Source organism: Excalfactoria chinensis, chromosome 1, assembly GCF_039878825.1.
Source record: "Excalfactoria chinensis isolate bCotChi1 chromosome 1, bCotChi1.hap2, whole genome shotgun sequence".
NCBI classification, from domain to species: domain Eukaryota; kingdom Metazoa; phylum Chordata; class Aves; order Galliformes; family Phasianidae; genus Excalfactoria; species Excalfactoria chinensis.
Window position 1 is genome coordinate 171,634,561 of NC_092825.1, and position 17,799 is coordinate 171,652,359.

General features: G+C 40.2%; 1 protein-coding gene across 1 annotated transcript in view; it reads right to left on the reverse strand.

Annotated features, from left to right (window-relative positions):
• The window catches only part of ARHGAP42 (Rho GTPase activating protein 42), a 149,783-nt gene that overhangs the window by 68,343 nt on the left and 63,641 nt on the right, over positions 1-17,799 (reverse strand). The window contains exon 4 of the mRNA XM_072326745.1: positions 343-414. Coding sequence (XP_072182846.1) covers positions 343-414 — 72 coding nt within the window. The remainder of the gene's footprint in view (positions 1-342; positions 415-17,799) is intronic.

Here is a 17,799-nt window from a genome sequence, read left to right on the forward strand (position 1 = left end):
TGCAGCCATGGTAAATGTTTGAATCCTTGTGTGGTTCTGTGGTATTCAAGATGCAACGTAACACAAATGCAGACACTGAGAATGAAACGCAACTTCATATGGTAAGAAAGTGCAGTATTCACAATAAACAGCAAGAGCTGAACCCTATGTGTGTGCTCAGTCTTTAACTCCAAATCTCAGTTATCTCCTTCTCTGAAACAACTAATTCCATCTGATTTACTAGAGAGTTATGAGGATGGTATCAAATATATTTGAATACATATGCCTGCTCTCAATCCAGCTTTCAAAATGCATCCATACATAAATGGGAAATTAAATAGAATTCTTTCAACAACCACTTACTTTTGCTGCTCCTATTTGTTCTTTACGGAACTTCTCCAGTGGTGCTATGAGCACATCATTCGCATTCTGGATCTGAAAAGTTAAACACAAAGCATATCTATTCAATATAGAGCATTTGCAGAAATTGGAATCACTCTATTTCTGTGTATGTACAAGATGGAAAAATCCATGTCAATAAAATCCTGGTGACAGCATAAGGATAGAGTTCCAATAATGTCAACTTCTTTACATAAAACTTAATGCATGTGTACTCATTGGTCTGTTAGGTGACATTTTATCAAACAACTAGAGCAATTGTGGAATTTTAGAAGCTTAATTTTAGGAAAGCCAATTTCCAGCTCCTCAAGGGATTAGTCGACAAAACCCCCTGCAAATCTGTCCTCAGGGACAAGAGGCTGGCATGGAGATGGTAGATTTTGAAAGAAGCTTTCCTAAGGATACATGAGCTCTCCATCCCATGGCATAGGAAGTCAGGAAAGGAAGGCCAGAGACCAGCATGGCTGAACTGGGATCTGCTGGTTAAACTCGAGAGCAAGAAGAAAACGCACAGGCAGTGGAGGTAGGGACAGGTAAGTAGACATGGGAAGAGCCATTGATGTCATCTATCATGACATCAGTAAGATCTCTGACACTGTCCCCCACAACATCCTTCTTCCCAAATTAGAAATAGATGCATGTGATAGGTAGACTGTTTGATGGACGAGGAACTGGTTGTGAGACTGTACTCAGAGAGTGGTGGTCAATGTCTCATTGTCCAGATGGAGATCAGTGATGAGTGGCATCCCACAGGGGTCAGTGCTGGGACCGATACTCTTTAATATCTACATCAAAGACATTGACAGTGGGGTTGAATGTACCCTCAGCAAGTTTGCTGATGACACCAAGGTCAATACACCCAAGGGACAGGATGCCATCCAGAGGGACCTAGATAAGCTTGAGTAGTGGGCCCAGGTGAACCTCCTGGAGTTCAACAAATCCAAGTATAATGTCTTGCACCTGGGTCATGGCAACCCCCACTAATGAGATGGGGATAAAAGGATGGAGCACAGCCCTGCCACGAACAACTTGAAGGTACTGGTGGGTAGGAAATTGGACAGGAACCAGAAATGTGCCCTCAAAGTCAAGAAAGCCAACCCTATTCTGGGCTGAATCAAACAGAGTGTGGTCAGAAGGCTGAGGGAGTTGATCCTGACCTTCTGCTCTGTGCTGGTGAGATCTCACCTGGAGTTCTGTGTCTAAATGTGGAGTCCTCAGTACAGGAGAAGTGCGGACCTGTTAGAGCATGTCCAGGTGAGGGCTACCAATATAATCCAAGGGATGGAACAGCTCTCCTACAAGGACAGGCTGAGAGAGCTTGATCTGTTCAGCCTGGGGATGAAGAGGTTCCAGGGAGACCTGAGAGCAGCCTTTTGGCTCTAAGAAAGGGGACAGACTCTTTAGCAGGGTCTGTTGTGATTGGACAAGGGGTAATGATTTCAAACTAATTGAAGGGAGATTTAGAATAGATATAAGGAAGAAGATTTTTACAATAAGGATGGTGAAGCACTGGAAAGAACTGCCCAGAAAAGTGGTGGACACCCCATCCCTGGAGACACTCAAGGTCAGGCTGGACAGGGCACTGAGCAACCTGATCCAGCTATAGATATCACTGTTCATTGCAGGGGAGTTGAACTACACGATAAACTACACGATCTTTAATGGTCATTTCCAACTCAAAAGATTCTATGATGCTGAGATGAATTGTAATGAATGATGTAATACGTTTAACTGCAACATATAAAAGGGTTTCCCAGTATTTTACTTCCATTTCTTGCATCTTGCCTAAAATCAGAAAATGAAAACTTCCAGGAACATATTTTGGCTGAGCAGAGAAGACAAACATAATAGGAATGTCACTATTTCCTAAAAAAGCTTATGTTTACAGAACATGAAGCTTTGACAGCTGAATCTTTTCAGTTATCTCTTTGGATTATATATCTAGTTATTCTGAACAGAAGAGAGTAGCTCAGATAGCTTTAAACAGAGAAGTGGACAGTTTAAGAATACTCCAGATTGGATACCTTTGTTTCCTAGTTTTCAAATTAAGTTGTCCAGCAGCTATTTTTATCACTTTAATGTGAACCAGAATTACTCATGAATCACAATTTTCCCTCAGCCTTTGTGTATTCAGTGTAAATCTAGAACTGGGAACCCCTTTCTGAAGATTGCTCACAGCCCTGGCCACCAAAAATGTTTCCTGGCTGTATGAACAGGCCTTGCACAGGCTGTACAATCCTAATGCCAGTCAAGCCATTGTGCCCCTAGCCCTAAAATGTAGCTTGACTCAATCTCCTGCCTTTTCAGAATGACAGAGCAATCAAATGAAATGATTTTACCAGAGAACAGTCAGAAGAAGCATTACGTGAAATCCAGGCTTAGGGACTATGAGACATTTGAGTCACACAGCATTAGACCCTCCCCACAGATGGTGTCTGAACCTTCATTTCCTTCTTAAAGCAATTTTCCACCCTTTAACTACTGTATTGATGACGATAAACATTTATATGTATCATTGCTATCCACATTTTCTTCTATAAACACCATTTTTCTATCTTTCAGGAAGAATAATTATCTTTTTTACTCTGGTTTCATTAACAAAGAACCATTGGAGATGACGAGCAAGATGGTTTAAATGAGTTTTTGCTGTATTCAATAAATTCCACGGGTCTGACTGGAACAAACTGCAAGGCTGTCTCGTTCTCCAAGCTGACATTTCCCAAAAATATATAGACTCACAGCCAACAATTATCTATCTGAGACTCAACGCTTCCTACAAGACAAAGTACATGCACCTAACAGAAGATAATTCGTATCCCAAGGATGCCTGTATCAATAAGGCACATTAAAATTATCAGGATGCAAAAATGTTTAATGTTGCATGCTATCAGTCAGAATTGCAGTGCATACATCTGGAAGCAGCTGCTGGAAGGTCTGAGATCTCACACAGCATGCTTTTGGCTTGCAGTTAGTCACTGCCATTCCAAACTAACAGCTGAATGCACCTCTTCACTTCATTTGAAGTTGTCACACTTAGGCAGTCTTCACACCCAACCAGAAGACCCCCCCATCGAATACTGCCCTCCTGGCAGCCTTGAGGGGAAAGAAACATGATCTCACTCAGCTCTCATGAAAGTGAATGAAATCTTCTGTAAAGGAGAGTCCTGCATCAAGCAGGCTGTGAGCAGACACCACCGGGATGACAAGAGTAATTAGAAGTCACACATTTATTGAAGCTGCCACATTTCAAGAACCAATGCTCTCACAAACATAGTTTGAATTTTGGGTGGAGCCAGGGCTTAGACTTGATGGTCCTCGTGGACTCCAGCTTGAGATATTCTGTGATACCATGATTTTATAAGTCAAGGTCTGTGCTTAGCCACATAAGCAGAACATACTGCAAGTTCACCCCTGGCTGAAAGCCTCTGCTGACCAGTCTGGTGTGGCAGATCACCTCCTGGCAAAGCTATGAGCTAGATAAGTGATGGGTCATCACTGTGGGAGGAATGCACCAGATCTGCACAGATTTGCTGCATCTCAGCAGCTGGATCACAGGGCACAGCCCACTCCACTGCACCAAGGCTGCTGCCAACTGCCACCAGCTTCTGCCTTGCTTTTGGAAACTACAAATTTGTTGAGAAAGAAGTGTTTTTGTTTGTTTTTTCTTCGTGTGTTTATTTATTCATTTATTTTCATTACTGATTCCCTTCACTGTAATTACTGTAAATCAGTCACCATATTAAGCGTTAAAAATTAGCTAAAGCCAACCTGTCGAAGCTTGGAATCTAATCTTCCCACAACCATTTCTATAACAACCCAATTGCTTTAGAAAATCTGGAATTTTCCCCGTGTGTCTCTAATATAGTAACTTTCTTCCTGCCAAGATGACAATCCCTTTCTTACTCACTTATTGTAGCAGGCTGAAATCATACACACTTGGAACAGGCAAATCATGCCAAAACGTCTATAGTGGTTTCTGTTAATAGCAACTTCAGAAATGCATGCTGTGTTTAAAGCACAGATCTTTTCCTTACAAGCTTATTCAGATTAGTCACACCTGTAGGGAAATCATACTCTCTTGATATCCAATACAATTACTGAATGGTGCACAGCTCCATCTGTCCACATGGCTAACACACAGTACTCAGTTCAATAATGGGCTACTATCTCTAGTTTGTAAAACACACGGTTTCCTCCAGGAAAAGAAAAAGAAAAATAAATAAATAAACAAAAAGAATCTCAGTATCAGTTTATGGAGCATTAGCCAGTGTTACTCCAGTCTTAAAAATGGACAAGCAGGAGCCAGGAACCTCCAGGCCATCCAGCCTCACCTCTGTCCCTGAAAAGGTGATGACACGACTTACTCTGAATGCCATTTCCAAGCAATTGGAAGAAAATAGGGCTATGAGGAGTAGTCTACCTGGATTCACCAAGGGGAAATAATGCTCAAACAACCTGGCAGCTTTCTAGGATATCATGATTAGCTGAGTAGATGTGAGGAGAGTAGCTGATGTTGTGTACCTTGATTTCAGCAAGATGTTTGATGTTGTCTCCCCTAATGTCCTTGTAAGGATGTTTAGGAAGTACAGGATAGATGAGGGGACAGTGAGGTGGACTGAGAACTGTTTGACTGGCAGAGCTCAGAGGGCTGTGATCAGCAGCACAGTCTGTTGGAGGCCTGTAACTAGCAGTGTTCTGTGTAACTAGTCAGCGTGGGGTCCAGTCTTGTTTGACATTTTCATCAGTGGCCTGGATAAAGGGACAGAATTCACCCTGCTGCTTGCTGATAATACAGAGCTGGGGTGAGTGGCTGACAAATCAAGGCTGTGCTACCATTTAGTGAGACCTGGACAGACAGGATTGCTGGGCAGAGAGAAACCTGATGAGATTCAATAAGAGCAAGTGTAGAGTCCTACATCTGGGGAAGAATGACTGCGTTCATCAGTCCAGATTAGGAGATGGTCAGCTGGAGTGGAGCTCAGAAGAACCTGGATGTCCTGGTGGACAACAGGTTGGCTCTTGTGAGAGCAGTTGTTGGCAGTGTGCTCTTGTGGCCAAGATGGCCAATGGTATCCTAGAGAGTATTACAGAGAATGTGGCAAGAGGGTCAAGGGAGGTGATCCTCCCCTTCTACTCTGCCCTGGTGAGGCCACATCCAGAGTACTGTGTCCAGTGCTGGGCTCCCCAGTTTAAGAAAGATGGGGAGCTACTGGAGAGAGTCCAGGGGCGGGCCACAAAAGTGATTATGGGCTTGGAGCATCTCCATATGATGAACAGCTAAGAGGTATGGGACTGTTCAGCCTGGAGAAGAGAGAAGGTGAGATAGAATCTTACCAGTTCTATTATATATCTAAAGGGCAGGAGTCAAGCAGATGGTTCTTTTCTGCTCTGAAATTACACTGGGAAGTTCTGTAGTTCAGCATCACTGTTCAAGCCCCATACAATACTGAACGTGAACCAGATTGTCCAGGGCTTTGTCTCAAAAAGCTTCAAGGACAGACACTGGCCTCTCTGGGCAACATCCTCTAGTGCTCGAGAGCGTTCCTGGTGGGATTTCCTTACACCAAGTCAAATCTTTGGTTTTAATCTGCCTTCTTCCTCCTCCTCCATACTGCTGTTCACCCACACACAGCATGAGCCATCTTAGGCATGCGGGAGTGCATTTGTGGCATACTGCATCTACTCAAGGAATACACATAAATGCAAGTAGACAAGGTTGTAGGACCAGGGCTGATGGTTTGCTTTCTGACAGGAAAGAATCAACTCTAGCTCTACATTTAGACAGTTTGTGACAAGCAGTTTGTTCTTCCACTGTATCGGAGTATAACAAGGAAAAACAATATCTTGTAAGCTGTAGATTTGTATTTGTAGGGTTAAAGACTTCAAGTAGCTTACAGAGAAAAGTAACATGATCCCCAACTGACAGAAAAAGGCAGCAAAAATATCAAGTGAGGCAATTCTGAGTGACATAATAAAGAATTAGACCAGTTCATCTGAATTATAGTAGGACACTTTAACTAAGAAATACGTGTATATTTTGCATTGGTGAAAAAATACTATTACTTGCTTCAAACCTCCTACAAGCACTTTTCACTACAGCACAGAATTACCATGCTGGCATATTGGATAGAAAACACAGTTCCCTTAAGTACTGAATGACTCATGGTTACTGAATGCTGATGAACACTGATTTGTCTCATGTTAGTAAAAGACTCTTAGAAAATACCAATTAAAATCATTCAAACAAGAAAACAAATCTAACAGCAAATAAATTCACAGTAATGCAATACTAATGTAAAAATATGTTGCCTTTTTTGACAAGAAATGAATACTAGAATTTGGAATAATTTCCCTAAATCTGAATAATTCCTAACGTCATGATCTATCAGAAAAAAAACAACAGAACAAAACACAAAAAACAACAACAAAACAAAACACAACAAACACTTTTCTTTTAATATGTGGCACGTATCAACAGCTCCTAATCAGCACAACTTCAAATGCAACAATGGAGACCAAACACAGACAACTAAGCATTTACATAATTTAGTTATGGATCAGGTTTGCATGCTACAAAGTATGTAAACATGTCATTGTGAAGCACTAGTCATGTATTTAACACCTCGGTTCTTATTTTGAAAGCTAAGAACTATAAATATTGCGTAAACTTAATAACGTGCATTTCAGTGCCTGTCCTTACTATTAGGCCTAAGTAGGACAAATATTTTTACAGCTTGTACAGATAACTGCATAGTCAAATCACATACAAAGGAAATAATATATCTGAAGTTTATTTTAATCCCTCACACTTTTACAGAAACAATATTCAAACTTGTGATCATTCTCTAAAAGCGTCACCACCGAAGCCAGTTATTTCAAGCAAAATTCAGATGATGTTAACACAGGCTCAGGAGATCACTACAGCTTTCATCCCAACTCTTACAGTGTCCTCTTCAAATATTAGAGGACAAAACAGTCCTCCAAAGAACAATGTGAAACAGGAACTGAACTTCAGATGTTAGGCACTGGCACAGCTGCCCTGAGGTGTGTAGGTGCCCCATCCCTGGAGGTGCTCAAGGCCAGGTTGGATGGGCCCTGGGCAGCCTGAGCTGATGGGGGCAACGAGGCCAGAGCAGGGGGTTGGGTCTGGATGGGCTTTAAGGTTCTTTTCTACCTAACTCATGCTATGATTTTGTGTTAAGAATGGAACATCATCTCAAGGATCTTCTCTAATTGTAATGCTAGCACAAGAAGCAGCAGCCACCTCTGAGTAGTTAGTCTTTGTGAATATCCCTGACTCATATTCTATCCACAATTTTTCAAACCTTGACATTTTCATTCTAAAATCACATGCTGATATAAGATGCATATATACCTTGAATATTGTATATAAGCAGAATAACTTAAGCAGAACATTACAATCATTATTGCTATTTTTACCTATCTTGAGTTTGTAATTACTTTGTAGGGGTTTTGGTGAACAAAAGCTTCACACAAAATATCAAATTTTAGATACATAACCTATATTTGAAAGTTTCCTTCAAAGTATTTGCCAACACATTCTTAGGTTGGTTTCTTTTTTTTTCATTTTCAGAAATATTTGTTATTGCAGAAATACTGATTTTTAGGATCAATTTAGGATACTTCTGATGGAATTCTTACAACCTCACAGTTCGAGCAGAAGTAGATTCTCCTGCAAAGCTCAAACATCTCTGGAATGCAAAAACTTTCAGTGGAGACCCCAGGAATGATCCTGACACCACCAGAGCTCTCTGTCTCAGTATTCAGATGTGCCTTATCCCCCCACCTGTGCAGGACTGCCCCACTGGAGGCAAGTTACTGCCCCCCCAGACACTGGGCCTGCAGCCCAGTGTCTCACTTTTTCCCTCTGTCTTCCTTCAGGATGCTGCAGACTCCAGCCAAGCAGGAGACTTCCAACTGTACAGTTTGTTTCCTCAGTAAAGTCAAACCCCATAACAATTAGCCAAGCATTCAGTGTGCCCTACTGCCCTCCCAGACATGTGACTGTCCTCGCTTACCACAGAATAGCAAAAGTATAAAACATGTGTTGCAGTAATAGAAAAAGAAGAGGAAGTAAAGATTTAAAGGCTATTTTTTAATTCAGACATTGAGTTCTGTTAATCCGTTCTGGTCAAGTAAGCTGTTACAGAAATTTATCTTACTATGCACGCTGCAAGACAATGCATCTTTCACAGAAATCAAGGTAATAACATTGCTCTTTAAAAACCTGAATATTTCATAGTTTTTCTCTGTTTCCATATAGAATAAGATTTCACAAAATTAACAGTCCATCAAGGTGGCAGTGATCTTAACTCCGCTCCTTCCCTTGCCAGTCTACAGCCCAAGTAAGCTACAGGGCACATCAGGTGGAGAATATCAGGTCAGCACTACTAACAGAAGGAAGTGAGATTCCTAGGCTAAGAAGGAAGGGAAACACTTCATTATTCTCCTGAGTGAGAGAAGCACCATTTTCTGCATGAATGGAACAAAGAAAAGCCAAGGACCTCAGTGAGGGAAGGCAACTGAAGGAATACTTGAAAGTATTGGAAGTGGAACCACACTTGGATGGGAAAGAGATAAAAAAAGAATAAACTCATCCCACTCATGCTAAGAAGATTGCTAAACGCAGTGTAAAACAATTCAACCCTTCAGAGAGTCCTGTGACTGAATCCGTGATCCTTAACCAGATGAGATCTTATTCCATAGACTGGAGAGAATATAAAAATCCTCCAGTGATCCTGCTCCCATCTGCAAGTTTCCTTTGTTTCTCTCAAATATCAGGCAGGGAAGAAAATGTTGCTGTTTGCAATGTACACGTTCTGTGAGCTCGCTGGCAGAAATGGTTGAGTACACATCTTTTCAGAAATACTCCATCGTCCCAGATTTTTCTTTATGAGTACAGCATGTAATACAAAAGAATTGCTTACAGTATTTCCATTATGTCAGTAGATGGAGTGAGTACCCATCAAAGCACAATCACTTTCAAGCGCCTTCCCTTTTTTCTTGTGGCATCTCCATCCCCATAGCAAACTGTAACATCTACAGTCCTTCAGCTACTGAAAAACATCAGTGCCCAGAAGGAGCAGGAAGCTCATTCTTTCGTTATGAAAGAAGGAACCAGTATCTTCCTCATGCGCAATAACTGTGGAATAGAATTTTCTTTCCTCCTCCCAGTAGTAAAGGTTTGTCTTCTACAATTTGAAGACCCACACCTGAGAATTTTCTGTACTAACACCAGTTCACCTTCTTGGAGCCAAATCGTAACAAAGAAATATGAACTCTAAGGGCTGGCATTAAGAGACAAGAGAATGAAAAGTCTTCGTATGTTCCTGTAACAGCTTCCACACAAAGTCTGGGAGGTGACCTCTAAAATGGCAGTCCATACACTGCCAGCACAAAGACCTGACAGAGGACACCTCCATCTCCATAATGCAACCCCAGTATCCAGCAGTCTCAAGGATTTCCCATGCAATGCACTCTGCATCAGACATGTAGCGTCTGCACTTGTTACAGGCGTACAACTTTCCTTTTCCAGTCAATGGAGAAAGAAGCAAACAGTTCCTCTTCAGACAACTTAAATACAGGAAGTCATAACATCACTGGATTCTCTGTGACCAAACCCAGCAGTTTGCACCTCTACTTCCATGTAGGCAATTCTGACTAGAAGTGTATGTGTAAGTCAATGGCTGAGCAACAGATGTAGTCATCACCCCCCAAATGATCAAGAATAAATTACCAAAGAACTACAATTAATGAAACAAGGTAACAAATGACTTCCTTGAAGAATTTAAAAAAATAGCCAAACCATTTCTAACAGAATTCTCTGAAGAGGAGCTAAATGTGTCCCATGTGATTTAAATTTTATTAAAATACACTAGATAATATAGAATACAGCTTATTCTTAAGCACAAAAGGAAGTCATGTTTTTATCCATTTCATTTTAATTTGATTCACTTAATTTCCAGTGTAGTTATTACAGTGAGCACCATTTGATGTATGTGTGGAGTGCTGCAACAGGTACATTCAAAATATCCTGCCCGATTTATCCATGTTGCACGTTAAAGCCTGAGGTTGTCACTGCAGATCATTTCTCTTAAGATGACTCAGTCTCAGAAGTGAGCATTCTGCCTTGCACCTCAGGGTCCTGCTGCAGCACACTGCTCCTGCTGCCCAGGATCTCTGTTACTGAAGGGTATGAAGTGCCCCCAGCTGGCTTTGGAGCAATTGCTGCACATCTGACCTGGACCAGACTGACCCAGGGAAACAAAGAATCCAGGTCTTCAGAAAAGAGAACCTCCTACCACCTGATCTCATTCACTTAACTACCTTACTGAAACAACAGTGTTGTATCTAATAGCAAGATTTTACACAGGCACAGGGACAAGTTCCTAACAGAAAAAAAATATTTAGCAGCACAATATGGAGAGCGGTCGATGACTTCAAGCACATTATGATTACTTTTCTTAATGAGTTGCTCATCTCTTCATGAACAGCAGCCACAACAAACAATATTTAATGACAAGACTATGATTTTAAACAGGACACACGGGAAAAGCCACATTCTTAGATGGGAATAACTGCACCATAAAGTTATGCCAAGAAACTTCACATACATCTTGACAGTCCTCTCTAAATTTATCACTGTAGGCAAAAGAGCCCAAAGCTGGCTGCAAAATTTCCATGTATTAAATGATTTCTTTTAAGATGGAAAAAATGGTGCTTTGGCTTATCTAAAATAAAGAATGCTTACTGTTCATTTAATACTTCTTCCTAATGCTACTTCCTTTTAACTATCTTGTTCACTCTATGCATTCATTGCCCATGATGCCTCTGGAGGGAAAAGCTACATAATCGTTCCATCTGCTTCAAATTCCACATTTGCGAATTTGTAGTATGCTTAAACATCTTTGTTACCTTATAAATATTTGAAGAGAAAATATCATGATACTTAAAGTCCCAGAATCGTTGTTATTTTACAGTAATTAAGTTTTAATGTCTGCATACCAATCTGTTTTGGTCATAAACACACCACTCTCTACTATTGACACATCACTAACACTTCAAGCACAACTTTTAAACACCACCAAGAAGAACCCACTCAATTGCTACTGTTTTTATGTGGGCCAGAAATAGAATTTTTTGTAATCAGTTTCAACTAGAGGCATCAGTCTTTGACAAACTGTGCCAGCAGCTGAGGACAGGTTGATAGCTGAGGCTCAGGCTGTCCTGCTGAGTTGGGGCTGAGCAGCAGATGCACAATATCCATCACCCCAACAAGCAGTAAGTCATAGGCTACAAACCTGCCATGTACCCAGCAAGAATGCTGCTTCTGATAACATGCAGCGGCAATGAGATGTCTTGTATATTTTACTGGCAATCCTAAAAATTATTTACATCATGTAATGCCATCTGCATGCAGAATGTAGACTTGTTCTCGGAGGGGCATTCCATCCGTGCCTTCCACAAGCGTTCTAAATTGCTGAAATGAAATTCCTACAAATGCTTACATTAATTCTGTTTTACGTCTTCAAGATGCACAAAACAATGCCTGAAGAAAATGAAGGACTGAAAGCAGTCATATTCATTACACATATATCTGTAAAATACAATTATACACATAAAAAATTCTGAAAGTATCACTTTCAGAAGAACACCGGATCTAATTTTCTTTTCTGACACTTAAAGTGAAGAGACAGGTTAAACAGCTCAAACTTTGAGCCAATGAAGGTAAAATCATATCTGCTTGCTACCAACAGTTCCAATAGTACCTTACGAACTCAAAGTACGACATGAAAAGCACATGGTGCTAATGTTTAAAATATCTTTAACAATGTACTACCGAGTCTGTAATATATTTGCTCTTTTAAAACTTATGTATACCACAAATTCACATTTAGAATATATTTTAAAATAAGATTACATAACAAAATGTATGCTTTCAGCCATTACCAACTACAGCTAATTTAAATGTGAATGAGAATAACCCTTAAGAAATACAACAAACTAAATTTTACAAGGCAGACAGGGAAATGGATAGATGAAAAATCTTTCTTAGGATCAAGTAAAACGTGAACACCTTCTGCTTACAGATCAGTGGTACAGAAAACAAAAGGCTGCCTGATGGAAAACAGCATTTGATAAGAGGTCTATAAATTAAAACTGAGATTGCATAGCAATATATAATGCTCTTAAGAAACTGTGTACTGGAGTTTGGTAATAAGATGAAAAATTGAGCTGAATTATTAAAGGACACAATGAGTTTTATGATGATGAATGAACCCATAACAGTTACATGTGCTAAACTGAAGGAAATCAGATCTTAGACCTTAAAGTGTTTTCAGAGTGAGCTCATAACTCCTCTCTCACAGGCACACACTGGCAAAGGAATCCTGTGCTTGCTGAAGCAATCTTCAGAAGAAACATCTGTGTACAAAAGGAGCCTAAATACATTCAGAGAAGTTACACTTCATAACATAGCTGAAATGATTGAGGGAAAAAATGCAGAAGTGAATGCAATATGAAACTCATTCATTTCAAAATTCAGCTTGTTCCCTACATTCTCTTTTCTTGTATTTCTCTGCTTCTCGCTTTGTAACCTGAATAAAAACAGTAAAATACAAAGCTCTTCTCATGTGTCGAGTCTCTATTCAAATGGCAAATACTATCCCACGTATCACAGATATCAAATAAGGATGTAAATAGTGGCATGATGTTAATCAGGCTGTTACTACTCTTCCACAGTAACTTTTAACAGACTTCATCCCTCTTGTAGCATGCCTTGCCAAGAAACAGACTTGAATAAAGGGCCCTCATTAGCAATAAAACCTTGGATGATGGAAGTGCTACTTGGACTTCACATTGCCAAAGGGTGCGCAGCTATTGGCACTTTGCTTATTGTCAGCAGGGCAAGCAAGCCTGCCCCAGAGTCTGACCATCCCTGGGTCCACTGTGCTCCTGATTTGAGAACAGCAACAAAGATGCAGCTCCAGGCACTGATATGAAAGCTTAAAATATCAGCTTCCTTTACCACTGCACACCTACAGTTGTTATCCAGACATGTTCAGCTCAGAAAGGAGGTGACCTGGGAAGGAATTCTGCAGTAAGCATTGATGCTTCAATGCTGTTTTTATCTGCTCCCTGTTAGTTTTTTTGTCAAATTGTATTGTTAAGGCATTGTTGTGTCCTGAGACTAGTGGTTATGGCCAGGAAAACGTCTAGGAGTAATTCAGGGTTGCTCAGAAATCTCCCTGCTGAAATTTTGAGGACTACTACCTTTGTAACATCATTTGACTACTGACACTGAATCTGGAAAATAAGCATATCCTATCTTTCTAAAGGAAGTTATGGATCAACAGAACTGTACACTTAGTTCCCTTAATACTACCTTTATTAAGCTCTGTTTAGTTCAGGTTCTCGGGCCACTGCTGTATGTGCACAATTGGGCACTGCAGCCCATTTTAAAAAATGTTCATTGCTCAGGTTGGAAAAGACCTTGAAAATCATCGAGTCCAACCGCAACCATATTACCCTAACAACCACATGCAGGGATAGTGACTCAGTAACCTCCCTGGGCAGCCTATTCCAGTGCTTAACAACCCTTTCTGTAAAGACGTTTTTCCTTATATCCAACCTAAACTTACCCTGGTGCAACTTGAGGCCATTTACCCTTGTCCTGTCACCTGTCACCAATGAGAAGAGACCAACCCTTCTCTCACTGTAAGCACCCTTCAGATACTGGAAGAGAGCAATAAGGTCTCCCTTCAGCCTCCTTTTCCCCAGACCCAGTTCCTTCAGTCTCTCCTCGTAGGGCATATTCCCTAAGCTCTTCACAAGCCTCACTGCCTTTCTTTGGACCTGCTCCAGCACCTCAGTGTCTTCTCTGTACTGAGGTGCCCAAAACTGAACGCAGTACTCGACCTGATGCCTCACCAATGCCGAGTACAGCAGCAGGATGACTTCCCTAGTCCTGCTCACCACACAATTCCTGATAGAAGCCAGGATGCCATTGGTCTTCTTGGCCACCTGGGCACACTTCTGACTCATATTCAGCCACCTGCCCATCAGTACACCACGGTCCCTTTCCATCAGGCAGCTTTCCAGACACTCCTCCCCAAGCCTGTAGTGTTGCCTGGGGTTGTTGTGACCAAAATGCAGGATGTGACACTTGGCCCTACTGAAACTCATACAGTTTTCCTTGGTCTATCCATCCAGTCTATCCAGGTCCCTCTGTAGTGCCAAACTACCCTCAGGCAGATCAACACTCCCTCCTAATAGAATGATTCAAGGAATTCAGTCTTAACCAGGATAAGCTAAAAACCTGTCTACAACAGGCAATGATCTTAACAGACGGAAAGTTCCTAACAGCGCAGATTTCTTTTCCTGTCACTTACAGAACTATTATTGTGTCCTAAAGGCAAAGATTCCAAATAAGACTGAACCCAGGACATTATCTCATTATGAAAATACCAAACTTATCTGGGGAGTGCATACAGAGGGACAGTGATCACTCCTTCAGCTCAGCTCAAAGGGTTAGTATCAGGAATATGAAGGGTGAGATGATCAGACCTGCCTCGGCTTAACTGGAAGGGACTCTGGCATTGTTACATACAATTGACAGAAAAAAAGAGTCTTCTTGAAAAGAGTTCTTGGCCAATGGAAAGGTTAACCACTACAAGGCCAGTTTCTAGCATACACTGATTCACTGGAAAACTTCACATGAACATGACTAAGAAAATTTTTATTGTACCTACTGCCAACGAAAGCCTTACAAAGCACTGGAGAGCCTCAACTTCAGCTTGATCAAATACAAGTGAAAAGACATGAATTGCTTCTTCACAACTTCTTTGATGCCATGTTTTGTAGAGATCAACTCACCATAATACAACACTGGCCATTATCACCACAATGCCCTTTATTAACTTTAAGTTACAGAAACTACTGGCCAACAAGTTAAAAATAAGAGGAAAAACAATAACTAACTTCTGCCATGTAACTGATTGTAAGAGCCTGCTAGCAGAGAATGTACTGGGTCATGTTTGCTGCATACATTTGAGGCTCTGTATTTGATTTCATTCTATACTTTTCAGGATGTTCTATTGATTTTCTTCCTAAAAAACCTTTCAATTCACCAAGAATGTGCACGCCACCTACTTCTTCATTGCACAAAGACATATTTAAAGAATTGCTGTTTTGTGTGTCCTATATTCCTCTTTTTCCTTCAGTAAGGAAGAGCTCAGTGTGTTTCTCACTGCCCTCACTAATGCAAGAAGCTTTGCCCACCTCCCTGCAAAGGGAGCTTCTGCTCTGCGCTCTCTCTTCATCTTGCTTCTTATTTCCATCCGCACAATTACTTCTAACCTTCTACATAAGTGAGATCAGTTTATAAGTTGTTGAAGAATGCTTTTATCTGTGCAAAATTACCAAGGCGTCTGAAGCATTTTCTCCTATTGGCTTTTTGCTTTCAAACAGAACTATAAATTTCTGTCCCTCAACAAACTGAATGCTGCCGGGTGTCAAAGAAAAACAAACAAATAAACATAAGCTCAGCTTGCTTTCATCCTCCTGAAAATATTTAGCAGACAGAAATAAATCAGCAAAGGATTCGGTCAGGGTAGATGGCTAAGCATCTGGTGAGAGATGCCATTTCTTTTTATGGCTTACTCTATGGCGTGTCCCAGTGAAATTTGTAAAAGATAAAGTAATCACAAGCACAACCACAATAAAGGAAAAATAGCTCCACTGTGTACTTACAAGTTTGGGTATTTATCTTTTTATCACTACCTCTAATACAAACAGTCCACATCTCTTGACTAGGCTGAGAGTTCAAAACACGAAGAAAGCAAAAGAAAACTTGAGAATGTCATTTCAGAAAACTAGAGGAAACAAAAAATATTCTGTTTTTTTCTTCCCTTTATGGAATTCAAAACAAACAGAAAATCCTCAGGTGGAGTGTTTACATTGCATGTTGCAGTGGGGGAAATGACTACATGAACAGATGAAACAGCATAACTGGAGCACCAAACTAAATAAGAAAAATAGACTTGTAATTCAAATATACCTAAACTTCATAATATTTTTAATAGTAAACTAGTCTACTGAGAACACTGATCAGTGCAGCTGTTTTACTGTGTTAAAAATAACTTTCACCTCTTAAATGAATCTCAAGAAAAGTATTTTTTCCACATGAATAAAAACCAAAACCGAAACAAAAAACCCACAAAGCTACTTGTATCAAAGGATAAATTTCTACTTTAAGAAATGTAGGAATGTCTGTCTTAGTGGAGGAGCTGTGGTGGTTTTCTTTCCTTTGTATTATTATTATTATTATTATTATTATTACTTAATTTAAATTCAAATAATTAATGGTCTCATGTATCAGATGATTAAGACAAATCTTTGTAAATAAGCAGCAAGATTTCCATTACAAGGTTCCCACTTCAAACCTTCCCAGGTGCTTTTAAGCTGGCTGTAACAGGTAGGTATATTTCACCCCAAATAAATTCTGCATGGTTATTATTTTGTCTCTCTGTTTTTCCTAGTCCTAATCTGTAACTGCTGTGGCCAAGCCTGATTTTATGCAGATGTCAACAAAGCTTCTCCAGTGTTCAGCAAATGCACACTAGCCAGACTCCTTGTGAGGTCCATTGCTATGTGAAGGGAAAACTGGAAATCAATAAAAGAACAAATAAACACTTCACTATCCAAAGCAAGAACTTTCTGACTTTACTATGAACAGTAAAAACAATGTTTTTTAATTACTGCACATTATCCCTTAAGGGACGCTGAGCTGTCAGGCTCAGCACAGCATTTATTTTAAAAAGTGCCATTTGTCAGAAATCCTGAAGCTGACTTTTCATATGCTTTCCTCAATAAACAGAAAGTGAGTGCCTTCTTTGGAGAGAGAACATGAAGAAATTAAGGCAGATGGGACAAGGAGGCTGCGCTTCAGCAACAGTCTTCTAAAAGAGATCAGGAGTTTGAGTACCTGAATGTCATCAGCAAATTTTTACCAGACCAAAACAGGAACAACCTCAATTATTAACCGAAAGAAACAACTGAACAAAAAACACCACAAAAAAACCTAGATGAACATTTAATAGAGGCAGTCAGAGATAGAAATAACTAAATAGATGTCCCAAGAAGGAAGCCAAGAGATGTTGGCAGAGATATGATTATTAGAGCTAAGTTTTTATTTTAAATTTTCCAAATTGTCAGAAACAAGTATATTTGACTTAATATTTTCCTTGCTTTCTATAAAGAAACAGGAAAATTGGCCAGCTACAGAACTCTATACAAAATTTAGGCTATCTTCTTATAGCCTCACACAAATTGGTCTTGCTAAAAGGTCATGGCTAATAACTCCTAAACACAGCAGGAAAAGCAGATATTCATTAGAGAATA